Below are 17,108 nucleotides of genomic sequence, written 5' to 3'. Positions count from 1 at the left end.
TACCTGTAACACAATGCTTGAGAGTGTTTGGAATGACGTTCGTCCAAAAAGGCGCCTTTCAATTTTCTCCTATTGACTTAGGTACCTATAACAGAGAGGTCGCAAAATTGACCTGACCTTAGGTCACCGATACCAAAATTCCGAGATAAACATTTTGTATATACTGTTACTCTCATCAATTGCTGAAAGTTTTAAGGTGATCGTTCGGTCGGTGCAGCTATGACGAGGATTCTCACTTTTTTCTCAGGTGACGTCACTTGACGTGACCTGGTGACCTGACCTTGAGTGACCAGGGTCTTAAATTTTCACAACACGTGCGGAACAGATGCATGAACAGGTGTGCCAAAAACGACGGCGCTCCACGCCGCCGTTTCTTAAATATCTGCGAAAAACCGAATCCCCCGGCCCGCGCGGGATAAAAAATCAAATTAAAAAAGAAAATTGTTAAAAAATCATGGTCTCAGGGCTGTGACGAAAAATAAGTGGCCTAAATCCGGTGAGAAAACAGGATTTGGGGGTACCCTAGGTTTGGCTCCTTCAGTCTCTGCCCCCCCAGTAAAAATTCCTTAGACGAGGCCCTGCGTCGAGTCGAAATTCTCAGTCGTTTCTGAGTTATCTTACGCATGAAGGTGAACTTTAAACGTTTCTCCTTGTCTGGCTGTATAAATACAGAAAAAATGCCAACCATTCAATCAATTTTTAGTCCAACCCAGTAAACATGCCGACGTCGGCCCAACGTCGGTTCAACCTCGGCCCGACATCGGCTGGACGTCGGATATGCCCGCGCCCCGCATGTTCCGACGTCGAGCCGAAGTCCAGCCGACGTCGAGCCGACGTCGGGCCGAGGTCGTTTGCCGAGGTTGACGAGATCGTTTGTCGTTGGACCGACGGGGCCGACGTCGGCATGTTTATTGGGACAACGCGCAAAAAATATCAACCGGCGGCGGGATTCGAGCCCCCAGTCGCCGACGTCGGCATGTTTACTGGGACAACACGCCAAAAGCATCAGCCGGCGATGGGATTCGAGCCCCGTGTCATTTGAACGCGAGGTTAGTGCGCTAACCACTACACCAAGCAGCCAGATAGCAAATTTTGTAGTTTTGTTGGGTTATGCCCTTTCGGTCTGACAAGACCAATTCAGAGCCGGCATGGTGATAGGATGGAGACATTGGTCTTCTTGGCGAGCACCCTGGGTCCAGTTCATATATGTAGAGTCCCCGGTCCCATTGCTGTTACGTGACACTTTTTGGAAAGGGCGACCCTACCCACAATGGATTCATATAGCCACTCTTACACAACTGCACCAACGTTTCCCAAAGTGTCCCTTTGATTAGTGGCACTTTGGCAAAGTGACACTTGCCGACTGGCCTTTCTATATGAACTGGGCCCGGCCCTGGTGAGTTGCCGGGGCTGAGCCTGACCAAAGGATAGGCCGAGCAGCCCCCAAGCACTCACCGCACCCGGCTACGGGCGAGCTCGGCTTACGGGCAATCCCAAATGGGATAAAGTTTCCCGTCCAGTCCGGATCAAGGGGTTGCGGCGTGGAGGAAGATTTGAGTTTCTTGAGGATATTTTGAATACAGAAGCTCTTTATGAAACATGAAACATGCATTTTATATTATTTTAACGGTCAAAACAGCGGCCGATGTCGGTCCGACATCGCCCCGACGTCGGCCCGACGTCGGCTGGACCACGGCTGGACGTCGGTACGTGCGGGCATATCCGACATCCAGCCGACGTCGTGCCGAGGTTGGACCGACGTCGGGCCGACGTCGGCATGCCGATGCCGAGTTGCCGACGTCACCCCGACGTCGGCCGACGTCGGGCCGACGTCGGCATGTTTACTGGGAATTCACACCAAAAGGTAACACCTAAAAAGGGTTTTGTAATTAAGCCGCTTTAGCTTCTAAAATCCCCACTGTGCATTGCACTTACGGTACTCGCTTGAAATGGAGGCCAGAGGGATAACCTTAGACAATTTGTTCCGTTGTCTCCTTATGAGACCATTTGACGTCATAAGGTCAGCAACAGTCTTTCGACAATAACTTTTGATAAAGGCATGTCATAGCAATGACAATACCCAGGAAGGGGTTCGTTTCAACATAAAGGACGGGGTGGGTACAAGAAGAGCTGGTATTGACCGATGAGTTCACTACCTTGACTACCTACAGATCAACTTTTAGTAGACCTGAATACCTATGTCAGCGTGAAATTGAACCCTCTCGGTGAAAGAAACATGGAAGTGGTAAAAGAAGCCTGATACAGCACTTCAGTCAAAATGCATTGCACTCATTGCAAATGAACTGTTTTGCAAAAAAAAAAAATCTCTCTTATACCCTAAGTGGGCCAAACTGATATTACGAGGACAGGACACATGTAAGGAAAATAACTTCTGGAGAGTTATGTATTGCATGAGTTTTTTTTATATGAAAGCTATACCTAAGTTTGACCAAAATTGTAAAATCTAGTAAGTTGACTGTTCCTAACCTTTAGGTTCTTGGCCATTGACCTCACCTAAAAATGGCCGAATTAAATTCCCTCTCTTTTTTTTACCTTTCGAATGCTGTTTACCACTTGCCACTATGTGGCCCAGAAGCTGAGTAAAACGGTAGGTATACGTATGTACATGTTCAGCTCCTCCCCCAACAGGGCGTAACGATCTACATTGGAGCTCGACTCGTTGAGCACGGGCAAACTGAAAAGTCGCAACACTTCCCGCTAAGAGAATGAAATAATCCTATAAGTTAAAGAACGAAGAGGAAAGGGCAGTATATGCATTATGCAAGGCGCAAGCTATCCAAGGGGTCGAGCACTATGTATACTAACTACATGCATTAGTACTTACATATGACGTTTCTGGGTCACATATGGCGTTGCTGGGTTTTTGTCGTTTCTACGTTACAGGCAGGCAACATATGTGATGAGTCACTGTTCGAAGACCTTTTTGCACATGTTTTCTGGCGCACACCTATGTAGACAGTTTGTTGCAGTCATAACCAAAACACGACACCAGGATAGTTTACACAGTACACCTATACATGCGTCATTTTGAAGTGGTGGCGATGACATGTCCAGGCGGTATAAATAGGGTCTACCCCGCGGTGCTGTCGTCCCAGTCAGCCCTGGCCGCTCGCCGAGGTCACAGGATGAAGACGTGTCAGCTGCTGCTGCTCAACTGCCTGCTGGCCGGCGCTCTGGCGCTGCCCAGCACGCTCCAAGACCAGGAAGGTGGGTACGAAGCGGGAAAGCCGTTGGATGAGAGGCCCGAGTTTGATGGTAAGATGTCTGATAATACAGCACTGGAGTTTGATGGTATGGAGCCGCACTTTGATGGTACAAAGAGACCAGCACCCGAGGACAGGACGCTGGCCTCACTCGGCGACTCTGACACTCCCAGCGCGCGCTCCGGGGCGCTGTCCTGCGGCTCTCATGTTATCGCCGAAGGCTCGTCGGCAGTTATCGAGTCGCCAAACTATCCGTCCAACTACGACAACTACGCCTACTGCGCCTATTCGTTCACCACCGACACCGGTAAGGAGCTCCAGCTGAACTGCGAGACATTCGAGCTCGAGGGCGACGACTCGTGCGAGCAGGACTGGCTACGGGTTAACGACATCAAGTACTGCGGCTCCAGCGGGCCGTCGGCCGTGGGCGGATCTCGCCTCGACATCGTCTTCTTCAGCGACAAAAGCACCGCCGCTGCGGGCTACCGGTGCACGGTGAAGCTGGTGGAGCCGACCGTGGTGCCAGCCGGCTCGCAGCTCAGCTGCGGCACCAGCCGGCTGGCGCGCGGCGAGCACACCATCACCGACGGCGACGGCGACTACAGCAACGACGTCGACTGCCACTACCAGCTGTACGCCGACCAGGCCGGCGACCAGCTGTCGGTGACGTGCTCGCAGTTCGACGTCGAGTACGACTCAATGTGTCTTTCCGACTGGCTGTCCCTGAACGGCATCAGATTCTGCAGCACCCGCAGACCGAGCGACGTGGCTGCTGTCGACCGCATGTCGATTCACTGGCACACTGACCGCAGTTCGGTGCGGCCCGGCTTCGAGTGTACCGTCACCGTCGGAGAGACGCCGCCGCCCTCCGACACGTGCGCCTGCGGCCAAGTCAACCGCGCCTCGCGCATCGTCGGTGGTGAGGATACGGAGGCCAACGAGTACCCGTGGCAGGCGGCTATATTCGCGAGGCATTATTATAACTCTCTTCTTTGTGGCGGTGCCATCATCAACAGTCTCTACGTGCTGACGACAGCGCGCTGTACGAGCCAAGTGTCGGCCAGCGATATCAAGGTCCTACTGCGCAAGCACCTCACCGGCCAGGACGACAACGAGATCCGCTTCAGCGTCGCCCAGATCAAGGCGCACCCGTACTACGATCCGGACACACACCACAACGACTTCTCGCTGCTGAAGCTGGCCACGGCCATCACCTTCCCCACCGACAATAAGATCGCGCCCGCCTGCCTGCCGACCGCCTCCAACGACTTTGTCGGCGCCGACGCCATCGTCACCGGCTTCGGCACCACCTCGCACCGCGGCCCTAAGCCCACCACGCTGCAAGAGGCTAACGTCCCCATAATGAGCTACTACAAATGCGCGTCTGCCTACCAGAGAAGAACGACGAGAACAGTCACCTCCAGTATGATCTGCACCGGCCTGCTGGGCTTAGGCGGCAAGGGCTGGTGTCACGGAGACCAGGGCGGCCCGCTCGTCAGCTTGGAGAACAACCGCTACTCGCTCGTCGGCGTCGTCTCCTGGTCCATTGGCTGCGCGCGTCCAGACTACCCGGGCGTGTACGCCAGGGTTACCGATGCGCTGTTTTGGATTTGGACCAGCGCCGCCGACGGCGAGTACTGCCGCGACCCGGCCGCCAACTGAGGCTGACCGGAGGCAGCGGCCAGCGGTCCCATGTCTGCAGGGGCTGTCACATGTCAGCAGGGACCGTCCCCAGGGGCTGTCACATGTCCGCAGGGGCCGTCCCATGTCCAGAGGCGCCGTCACATGTCTACAGGGGCCGTCCCATGCCTGCAGGGACCGTCCCATGTCCGCAGGGACCGTCCCCAGGGGCTGTCACATGTCCATAGGGACAGTCCGATAGGCCTTGACTGGATGGATTACAGGGTCATTAGAGGCATTATGGGGTTTGAGTGAGCGGTGGAGGGTCCATATATTTTAGACTAGCATGAGTGCTTGAATGAAAATACAGTTTTAATTTGTGTTAGCTATTTCCTTCACAGGAAACATGTATCTAGCGTAATGCCCAGTTTATGATTGCAATTGCTAAAATCAAGCCATTTTAGGCATTGACGCTTGGATTTGAGTGATGCTTTAATATAAATGCAGTGATGGGATATTCTATTGTGTATCTAAACACTGAGCGAGTGTCTCTGGAACTAGAGAGTCGCTGCTCGCTCCCGCGCCTGATCGGCTCCGGTAGGTTTGACCGCTGACCAGTAGAGGTCTGCATAGGCCGGCTGTAGCCGCGGCTGGCTGCATCCTGGTTGGCTGCATCCCTTTTCGGGGTGCTGATTACGAATATTATGTTAGTTTTGATCACAGATGATGTCTTCATGCATTTAGGCCAGGTCGGGTCAGGTCAGGTCAGGTCAACCAGTAGGGGTCCTGCCGGGTATTCGTAATAGGTGTCAACCGCCTCTGACAGCTTCGCAACATGTTACGAAGGCACCAAAACTGTTTCCTACATGCCGGGGTATGTCTTAAGCACAGCACGAGCCGGGCAGTAAAACTATGAGCAAGAAACTGTCGGTGTCAAAATGCCATGTTATTTGATAAAAGTAATCTTGATTTGATAGGCCGGGCAGTAAACAAAAGTTTACTGCCCGGGTTTACTGCCCAGGGCAATGACCTCTGAACTATGGAATATTATCGCATTAACCCAGAGGTATTGGCCCAGGGAATGTATAATTGACATCATTATTGCATGATATTTGCATCGTAAGATTAGAAAACTTACATTTTTGGTAAAAACTATCTGCTCTACTTATAAAGGGCCTTGAAATATTTTGTACCTATTGGTTACAAAGCCCAAATTATGGTTAGATATGCGCCCGATAGTATTAATGTTTGCCAGTGCTCTGCAGAGCCAGAGCTCTGGCGAGGAACATGATAGATACAATTATAAGAAAGAAAAACATTGACCTTTTTCCTCGAATCTATAGCAAAATTAATGAAAATCACCTTCTTATTTACGTAAAAAAGGTGATTTTTCATTAATTTTGCTATAGATTCGAGGAAAAAGGTCAATGTTTTTCTTTCTTATAATTAGATATGCGCCTATTAACCGAAATCTATTATCGATTGTTGTCTTATCTTCGTTTTATATGTACACCGTTTCCTTGGGCCTAAGTTTATTTCTTTATTGAGTTATTATTTGATAGTTGTATAGTCCTGTCCTCGAAACATACATGTACCTAAAATATGGAAAATATAATGTATTTCACGAACGTTTTGCCATAGGGCATCAACACAGCACGATTACATATATAAAGCAAATATTTTTTGCAACAAGACTGGAAAATTCACGTTTAATCACTAGGAATAGTAAACCTTCTTCTTTTTCTTATGTCGTGAAAAATCATTCATGCATTATGTTCCTTGGATATCCAATTGTTGTGCCAATCTGAGGTAATATTTTCAGAGACGATTCCGTTTGAAGTAAGGTATTTTGATGCATTTTCTTCTATGAATTTCCTTCAAAGCTTTATCCACAGCAGTATCACAATCATTGATAGAAAATTATGGACAAAACAATTGTTAAGTGTCACCAAAACATGTCAAAACGTTGTAATAGGTATGCGGCATGTAGGAAAAATCTTACTGACCTCCAAGGCCCTATATAGAAGGTATGCTCATTAGGCCGAAGCAGCGATTTCCGTGACGTCACTGGTACGAAGGGTCGGACGGCTGTAATGCAATCCTATGGAAAATGACCCAACTTGAGGGCTCTCCCACATAGCTGCCAACCTCGACACTAAGGTAAAAGTTATATCACATAAAAGCTCAAATCAAGACGAACAAGAAACCTATCTGACGTTTTTACGTATTACTAACGGCTTAGACTCTATTCAAGTATATTCAGAGCTCTGCATTACCTCACTTTTTCTGCCGTCAATGCCACTACAAATGTCTAGTCGGCGAACGTGCGCTTGTCGAGCGGGGACCACCAGTCGGGTGATTCAGAGCTGCCGCCCAATCAGAGGGGTGTTCACGGGCACCGCACACTGCTGCGTGCGGTGTGTGCGGAGCGTCCAGCAGGCGTGGGGGTAGGGGATGGGTAGGCGGCTCTGACGTCACGGCTGCGTGCGGTGGACGGTCCGCTGTGGCCAGTCCCGACCGGCCACAGCGATCGCTGTGTGCGGTGACGGAAGGCTGACGTAGGGACGCAGTGGGCGGAGCTTGGAGGCTGTGTGCGGTCCGACCGCACACAGGGCCCGTGAACAGCCCTCAGAACGCCGCAATGCCGTGACGTCATTGGTCGCTTACGACACGTTACGGAGATAGGGATGAGACAGCCCTGACTGACCTCAGCCGTAGGAAATTATTTGGAAACTCGGCTTGCAAAATTTGACTCCGGCCCTCGTGCTCCGCACTCGGGCCTCCGTCAATTTTGCAAACCTCGTTTCCAAATAATTTCGTCGGCCCGGTCAGTAATATATATTCGTAAACGTTCATATGGTTGTTAAATTCGAATTCAGCTCCAAAAACTGGCCTAGAAACATGTACAATCCGAAAAAGTGAACCGAGGTTATCAAAGGTCAATGACCTGAGCTGACGTTCAGGTGACCTTGACATCCACCCTAATGCATGGGACCAACATCATTTCAGATGTTTGAACGCTTGAAACCACGAAAATTTGTGTTAGCTATTTCCTTCACAGGAAACATGTATCTAGCGTAATGCCCAGTTTATTACGAGCGAGCGAGCGCAGCGAGCGAAGCGAAGTCTTTTCAATATAACGGAAAAATCTCAGTATGAGCGGCCCGGCCCGGCCCGGCCCGGCCCGGCCCGGCCTGTAACGCTTTTGAGAGGCTTATATCTCAGCAACCGCTGGACCGAATAGCCTGCGGTCTTTTTTGCTGGGTAGCCCCATCCCTTCTACCCCGTAATTGACTACTTTTGATACATCTCAGTGACCGCCGTGGCACGTGCCACGTGAAAAGTCAAGGGTGTTCAAGCAGTTTTGCAAAAGTAATGATTTTGAGAGGCCAATATCTCAGCAGCGGCTTGAGCGATGGTCTTGCGGTCATTTTTATAGGGTAGCTGTATCCCTTCTACCAAAGGTCGGATACTCTTCATCTATGTGAGTGACCCCCACTACACGTGCAAAATACAAAAAGAAGAGGTGCCAAATTTGTTCCCATTTCAGTAGCTCGGTAATTACTGGGGCGATTTCGCTGAAACTTGGCATACAGATAGGCACCCACCAGGCAATGCATTCCCATGTATTGCGGTTAGGGTGCTACTGCACGTGCGCACGTGCAGGGGGCGTTTCCAGATCTCGAGAACGGCTGGGCCGATTGCGCTCAAATTTGGTACACGGTTGGAGACCGGTTAGTAGGGTGCCGTGCAAAAGTCATTTTGGACCCCGTTTGCACGTGCGCACGTGTAGAATGCCGCTTCCAGATCTTAGGAACGGCTGGTCCGATTGCGTTCAAATTTGGCACACCGCTAGCGACCGGTTAGAAGGGTGCTTTGCACAAGCCCGTTGGAAGTACCCTCTCGCCCTTCCGCACGTGCACGGCTCACTATCTCGCTCGCTCGTTCTTCGCCCAAAAGGCGTTTTACTGGTGATTGCAGTTGCTAAAATCAAGCCATTTTAGGCATTGACGCTTGGATTGGAGACTGTAAACGCGCCGCTAATGCGAGCCGACATACGCCGAATCGCGATTCCGGCCAAACATGGTCTCGAAAAGTAGGTCACAGTTCAAAGGTCATTTGGGTCAGGGTCATGAAATTTTCAGGGTAGGTGTAAAATTCATCAACTAGAGGGTACTGTAAGTTTTGTTGCTGTCGGCCGCTTTTTATGCGAGTTATTCGCGAAAAACCGAGGGGGGTCCGTTCGACCCCCCCCCCCTATACGGGCGAGGGTTAAGGAATCAAGACGTAACAAAAAAGGTTATGCGTGATTCTTGTTTGTCTGTCAAATGGCTATTTTAGTTTTTTTATTATTTTTTTTGGTCCATGTTTTCTAAAAAACTGACTTTTTTGGGAAATTCAATATACCAAAAATCCAAAATTTTGTGTTTATCGAAAAAACAGGAACATATATATGTATATATATATATATATATATATATATATATATATATATATATATATATATATATATATATATATATATATATATATATATATATATATATATATATATATATATATATATATATATAATATATAATATATATATTAGAGATGTGGTCTATGTGCACCCGCATAACAAATTTTAGAAGAATCAGTTCAAAAATGTGGGTGGTATTCAAACTTTTATGACGTCACGAAACACACAATTTTCAAAAAATGAAATCTATGGAACTTCTTGACCTCATACGGGAACAAAAATGGCACCATTCGATTCGACGTGAAAAACGGCATCAGATAGACACCTTTTTAGGTCTTAACAATAAACTTCAAAATTTGACCTCGCTTGACCTGACCGTGACCTGGCCTCGATCTGAAATTCATCCAGGTGTGGTCCATATCACTAATTGACTGTGCCCATTGAATTCTGTGAATAAAATAACTCATGAAACATATGTCGCATATGCCCTCTTCTATATTTCGTATTTGGTGACCTGACCTGACCTTGACCTTGACCTTTGTATGACATTGTATGCAACGAATCTTGTCTTAGTAGCCTAAGAACACGTTTTGGGCAATCAGTCTCAGTCCATTCTTCGGCAACTACGGTGCAAGGCCGATACTGTAGAAACTTGCATTTTTTACCCTTCACCTGACCTTGACCTGACCTCTGACCTACTTAAGCAAACGAAATCGGCTCTTAAGATCCGCCTTTTTGCGGGCTTTCAATTGCCGTTTTCCCCGTCTTTCTACGACCATCGGTTCGGAAGTTAGACATGGGGGGGGGGGCAGATTCTGCCCCCCCCCCCCCCAGCAGGGCGCGTATGGCTGAAAAGCCCAGCGGGGCGCGGGGCCTCGTCGTAACCCTCGTCGGACCTATTTATTGGTTTTCTACATACGCACCGGCCGAGGGGGATGGGGGGCGGGTACGACCTCCCTCGCCGTTTCGCCCCTGGTGGAGCTAGCGCGTCGCGGAAGAAACGAGCGTGTGCGCCGTTACGAGACGCAGAGATTGATACCAGATTTAAATGTCCTAGGTCGACCGGTGACCTCTGAGGTCAGGTCAAGTGCCCCAAGGTACGGTTCCATTTTTAGTGAATAACTTCGCAAAAAACGGCCGCAGAGCCGCGATTTTGGCAGCATCGTGTTCGTCTCGCCCAGGCGCGTCGTATGATATACTTTTTTGTTTGGGTTTGGTCAAATTAGGGTGTTGACCTCGGGTCACGGTCGGTCAGGTTGCGTGACGTCATAAATGACGTCACGCAAGGTCAACATTGCAAAATGGAAGCATCGAACATTGCAAGGAGTGCATGAAATCACGATTCTGTGTGCTGTATGTAGATAGTTGGAGATCGTTCCCGGCGCAAAAATAGCAGTTTGGATTTTTCCCCATTGACTTATAATGGTGAGGTCACGAAAGTGAGGGCGTTGCGAAGTTACGACATATGAAGACTGTACAGAGGTTCACTTATGACGTCATAGGTCAGTGACCTGACATCCGAAAATGCGGTTGGTGTCAAAAGATCCAGCTTGAATCAAAGGTCAGGTATGCCAAGTTTCAGCTTTGAATGATATTGAATCACCGGTGTGTTTGGAGCTATCGCGAAAAAAACCCTATGGGGGGGGGCGGCACCCGCCCCCCTCCCCTCGGCCGGCGATGCTTAAATTTGCACTTTTTCGTATACTTATATACCAAATTCCAGGGTCTTGTCATGTTAACGGGGGGGGGGGGGGGCAAAACCCCCGCAGTCACCGGTCTGCCCCCCCCCCTCCCCCAGTCAGGACAAAAATGTCGCTACTGGGGGGAGGGACAGCAAAAGCGAATAGGCAAACGAATTTTTACTGCCGGGCGTTGATGCAATAAAACAAATGCGCGAACGAAATGCTAGCACATTGATATACCGGAGTACTTGTGGCTGCTATAGGTACACAAACGTATGGCTGACGGCACCGGCAATGCATCACAATATGATGTAGCAAAACAAAAACAAACAAAAAATCCCGAGAGATATTTGAGCGTGTGTTGCCAAAGAGCGCTAGCCCAAATTTGCACCCTTTCTTACCTGGGTGTCAATACTATCAGCCGCGCAGAGCCAAACGCAGCTGATGATAAGAAGCAGACGCCCCGCGGCTGTGGCCGGTCCACCGCAGACCATGTCTGCTGGACGCTGTGCTCTCAGCTGTGTGGCACAGGGGACTGGACCCGGCAGACCCAGGGGACCACCAGACCACCGTGCGCCGTCGGCCGCGGCTGGCGGCAGACTGAGCGCCGCGCGCGCTCACCGCACGACACGCTGAGGGTGCACGCTGCATCCAGCGACCGTGTGAGCGGTGAGCGACGTGACGAGAGCTATAATACCTAGACGACGCGGACACATTCAACACTGGACAACTTGAAACAGATAGTGTCATTGGACCCACTCGGGGACGTGATGCAGCTGATGTCAGTAAATCGCGCGTTATGCCGAGTACTTGGCACAATGACCGCAGCTGGTCCGTGACCAAATGTTGTAAGTATTCACTCCACTCCAGTTTCTAATTGTCCGTCCGGGTTTCAGCAGACACCGCGAAGTGCGGAACGGGCAACGACAGTACAAACTAGCGGTTTCGTCTTGTGGCTGTTTGCGTGAAAGGTAGTGTTTTATGTGTTATAACGAGTCATTGTCTTTTAGCGGGACGTTTAGAGCAGTTGCACCTTCGCATTGTCTTTTACCTCATTATCGTTTGTTAAATTCGCGACGATGTTACGGCTTCGCATTGTTACGAGTATATCCATTTCAACCCACCAATTACTATCGAGCTACAATTTGAAGATACATTACAAGGCCTAAAGGTCACATGACCTTTAGTTCGATCTAATTGAATATGAGCAATAGGGGAAGCCGGGGTAAACCCGGGCGTGGGGGAAGCCCGGCCACACCGTTTCCGGCTAAATTATTCATAATAAAATGCTTAAGTGTTTGTCCTTTCAGCATGGCAGCTGAGGTAACGCCAGCGTAGAAGTTAACGCTAACAAAAATTGTATATTGCTATTACGAGCGAGCGAGCGCAGCGAGCGAAGCGAGTCTTTTCAATACATATAACTATTTATATACACTGTGCGTGACTGTGCATATAACGGAAAAATCTCAGTATGAGCGGCCCGGCCCGGCCCGGCCCGGCCTGTAGGTAACGCTTTTGAGAGGCTTAGGTATATCTCAGCAACCGCTGGACCGATTGACCTGCGGTCTTTTTTGCTGGGTAGCCCCTTCCCTTCTACCCCGTAATTGACTACTTTTGATACATCTCAGTGACCGTCGTGGCACGTGCCACGTGAAAAGTCAAGGGTGTTCAAGCTGTTTTGCAAAAGTAGTGATTTTCAGAGGCTCATATCTCAGCAACCGCTTGGGCGATTGACTTGCGGTAATTTTTATAGGGTATCAGCACCCCTTCTACCAAAAATAGGATACTCTCGATCGATGCATGTGGGTCACCCCCATTGCGCGTGCAAAATACAACTATAAGAGGTGTCAAATTTGTTCCCATTTTAATAACTCGGTAATTACTAGGGCTATTTCGCTGAAGCTTGGCATACAGGTAGGCACCCACCAGGCAATGCATTCCCATGTGTTGCGGTTAGGGTGCTACTGCACGTGCGCACGCGCAGGGAGCGCTTCCAGATCTCGAGAACGGCTGGGCCGATTGCGCTCAAATTTGGTACAAGGCTGGGGACCAGTTAGTAGGGTGCCGTGCAAAAGTTAGTTTGGACCCCGTTTGCACGTGCGCACGTGCAGAATGCCGCTTCCAGATCTCAGGAACGGCTGGGCCGATTGCGTTCAAATTTGGTACACCGCTAGCTACCGGTTAGAAGGGTGCTTTGCGCAAGCCGGTTGGAAGTTCCCTCTCGCCCTTCTGGCACGTGCAGGGCTCACTATCTCGCTCGCTCGTTCTTCGCCCAAAAGGCGTTTTGCTGGTAGTTATAAAGCAAAAATAAACTGAGATATGTTGCACTGTTAATGTTATACCATACAAACCTAATATTTATACGAATGCTATGAAAGGATCGTTGAAGTGTTTGTAGTGAGGGGTGACAAGGCAGGCTGGCATTTTTTCCAAACATGGCTGTTTTAAGATAAAATTAGCACATTGGGGTAACCCCAGGCAGGGGCGTCGCCGACGGGGGGGGGGGGGGTCGGGGGGGGGGGGGGTCGTGACCCCCCCACTCTTGAAAACTGGGGGTGTCGACCCCCCACTTTTTGCGATGCTGAGTATGCTTTTTAGCTTTTATGTCAGTGAAGCAGGCGTCAGCAACACCAACAAATACATCAGATTCAAAATCGCTTCAAGAGCTCCCTAAAGCCAATTAGCCAATTACCTAAAGGTCAATTAGCTGTGGGCGGGGAACACAAGCACAACAATGTTTTTAAGTAGCCCCCATCCTAGTACCTTTTTATCCCTCAAAGGATTGGACACGCCAAAACTGCCCCGAGCGTTCGTCTGATCGTTTTAAAAAAATGGTCGCAGTCGATTCGTCGGATCAGTACCTAACTACAAAACTACAAACTAGCCTCAGCCCCATGGCTACCGTCACAACTAGCTGTACAGTGCACATGTAGGGGAAAGGGAGTCAGATGGAACCGTCTCGGGCTTTCGCAAAGAAGTCGCGCAAAAAGGAGCCGATTGCAACAAAACTTCCGGTGCGCTCGAGTTAATCACCTACTTAAAATAAATCGATATCCCTGATTCAAATAAAGATGACCTTAGTTCACTTTTTCATAACGTGCTTTTAATTGATAGGGTAGTTTTTGGAGCTGATTTTGAACTTAGCGCCCATCTGAACATTTAAGAAGTAGTTGTGTTGCTTATTCATATAACATGCTAGGAAGCAATCGGTGGTGGTCATCCACTATTAGGTACTGGTCGATCTGACCTGACCTGATCTACCCCAAATGCATGGAGTCATCATCTTCGTTCAAAACTAAGATAACATTCGTAATCAGAACCTCGAAAAACCATCACAACTTACATTCGTTAAGTTCTAGCAGGTCCCGAGTTTCTCTACTTATTGGCGATGACCTGAGTCCTGAGATGACCCGAAAACTTGTAAATGGGTATCATCGGCTTTCTCTCGTCACGGGCAGCATGCTCTTTTTTCCGCAAACCTGTAGATCGATCAGGGGTCGAAAGCATGCCTCAGCGTTAGTTTAGTATACGTTATACGTTAGCGACTGGGAAACCACCAATAGAAGGGCTACAGTGAAGCAGAAAACTATTCGATAGCTCTTTTAACGCTCTTTCGCTAGCTTCGCATTAGATTTCATCTCAGGTCTATGTTTGGCCCATAAGAAGGCAAACAGCTAACTGGACAGATTCTGCCGAAACATCTGCTTTGCAATAACTTTCGATTCCGTGAATTTGTATGGTATTTACATATGTTGTCTTGTCACCAGTACCACCGTCTTGATCTCTTTGAGACGCGTCACTTAAGTTAAAATTTGACCATTCAGAATTAACGTTAAAACGACCTCAGGTCAACGTTATGTCCTGATCGAAAAAGGACCTCCTGCTGCATATGAATGGATCCGTGTTATTGAGCTGAACAGTGAACACCTTCCAGGTGCTGTCATCGCTCTACCGCGTCTTCGTCAAAAGTTGTAGAAAAAAATGCTGGTGGCCATCGATGGACATTTCCACTAATGACCTTTCGAGTCATCACTCGCCATAAGTTGCACCCTGTCCCTGGCAATGATGAGCTGATTTGTCATGGCTCCAAAGATATCCCTCGCCGGACCTATTGGTTTTCTACATACGCGCCGGCCGAGGGGGGGGGGGGGGGGGGGCGGGTACGACCCCCTCGCCGTTTCGCCCCTGGTGGAGCTAGCGCGTCGCGGAAAAAACGAGCGTGTGCGCCGTTACGAGACGCAGAGATTGGTACCCGATTTTAAGGTCCTAGGTCAACCGGTGACCTCTGAGGTCAGGTCAAGTGCCCCAAGGTACGGTTCAGGTTTTGGTGAATAACTTCGCAAAAAACGGCCGCAGAGCGCCGATTTTGGCAGCATCGTGTTCGTCCCGCTCAGGCGCGTCGAATGATATACTTTTTGTCCGGGTCAGGTCAACTTGGGGTGTTGACCTCAGGTCAAGGTCAGGTCAGCACCCCCATGTCACGAAGTTGGTCGAAAGAGGTCATGTCGCATATCATTCGATTCGGCAGGTCTTTCTGAGTCCATTGGTGGCTTTCCCGACTCGCTAGCTCAATTTGATCAAGAGTTATTGACGAAAAACTAATATGACCTTGATGACGTCAACATTGCAAAAGTGACGCATTTAACCTTGCAAGGAGTGCATCAAATCACGATTCTGTGTGCTTGAGATAGTTGGAGATCGTTCCCGGCGCCAGAATAGCAGTTTTCATTTTTCCCCATTGACTTATAATGGTGAGGTCACGAAAATGACCTGACCTCATATGACCTTTAGGAAAAATCTGAGATATACAAGTTGTGGGACTCATAATGGATACTAGATCCCGCAAGTTTCATTTCCCTGTGACATCTCCTCTGGCAGTGAGGGCGTTGCGAAGTTGCGACATCTGAAGACCGTGCAGAAGTTCACTTATGACGTCATAGGTCAGTGACCTGACCTGACCCGAAAATGCGGTTGGTGTCAAAAGATGCGGCTTGGATCAAAGGTCAGGTATGCCAAGTTTCAGCTCTCTATCGCCAGCGTGTTTGGAGCTATCGCGAAAAAAACCCTATGGGGGGGGCGGCACCCGCCTCCCCCCCTCGACCGGCGAGGGATATTTTGCGTTTCTGACGAACTTTTTCAAAGCAGGAGGCATTCGTGCTTTTTCTAATTTCTCATTATTTTCTAATGATGAGGTCACGTATTTGACCTGCCTTCAGATCATAGATGTAAATCCTCAGTTAGAATCATGAATTGCTGACACGTATAACCCCATACATTAGGTACCTATACAGTGTACCAAATTTCGAAGTTATGGGAGAAAAGCTACAAGAATGGCGAGAGGGGAAAGTTTTTATAGAGGTATACCGTATAACTGAACTTGACATGGCGACCTGACCTTAAGTGACCAGTGATAATTTTTACGCAAGTGATGTAGGTAGGTACACCTACCTAATAGGTTATACCAAATTTGGCGGCGCTGCGCGCCGATTTGTTACACACGCACACACACACACACATACGCACGCACAAAACTGGGAAGTGTGGCAAAAAAAAACACCCCTACCCATCGGGTGAAGACTAGAAACCCGACCCCCCCCCACTCAAAAATCCGTGGCGACGCCCCTGACCCCAGGCGAGTGGGCGAGCTTACCCCCAACCGAGAGCAATGCCACTAAACCACTGTTTTCCATGAAAAGATATGTACTGAGTAGGTTTCGTTTACACCTAGCCCAAAGATGAATTTAGAAAATAAACATGTTATCATAGACATCGACAAAGCCTCTTCGGCCTGTCGCTCTATCCCAGTGCCTATACCTATCAGGTATGGATGAAGGGTGATTACTTGCCTGGTTTTTACTGTAAAATATGGAAGATATCCGCTCCATTTTAACGTTTTTTTGTTACCCTCCATCAATTTATCTCAACAAGTGACTAAGTTTATGTTTGTATGCTTCAAGAACAGTCATGTCACTTGAGGTCAACTAGGGTCAAACTACGTTTTTGCAGATAACGCGACAGACAATGAAGCTAGAGCTTCAAAAATAGTGTCGTTGTGTTCTTCATCAGCCGAGTCGAATGATATGCAACATGATGCATTTAGGTAAATAAAAAAATAGTTTT

General features: G+C 48.9%; 1 protein-coding gene across 1 annotated transcript; it reads left to right on the top strand.

Annotated features, from left to right (window-relative positions):
• Positions 1 to 3,098: 3,098 nt before the first annotated feature.
• Positions 3,099 to 5,229, top strand: LOC122371997 (transmembrane protease serine 6-like). Its single transcript, XM_043348820.1, has one exon. The coding sequence runs from the start codon at positions 3,147 to 3,149 to the stop codon at positions 4,884 to 4,886; it is 1,740 nt and encodes a 579-aa protein (XP_043204755.1). The 5' UTR covers positions 3,099 to 3,146; the 3' UTR covers positions 4,887 to 5,229.
• Positions 5,230 to 17,108: the final 11,879 nt, after the last annotated feature.

This window comes from Amphibalanus amphitrite, unplaced genomic scaffold, assembly GCF_019059575.1.
Source record: "Amphibalanus amphitrite isolate SeventyFive unplaced genomic scaffold, NRLGWU_Aamphi_draft 001305F_arrow, whole genome shotgun sequence".
NCBI lineage: Eukaryota > Metazoa > Arthropoda > Thecostraca > Balanomorpha > Balanidae > Amphibalanus > Amphibalanus amphitrite.
This window is presented reverse-complemented; position numbering and strand designations above follow the sequence as displayed.

Excerpts from the sequence above, each read along its gene's own strand:
- LOC122371997 (XM_043348820.1), top strand. The coding sequence starts at position 3,147 with ATGAAGACGTGTCAGCTGCTGCTGCTCAACTGCCTGCTGGCCGGCGCT.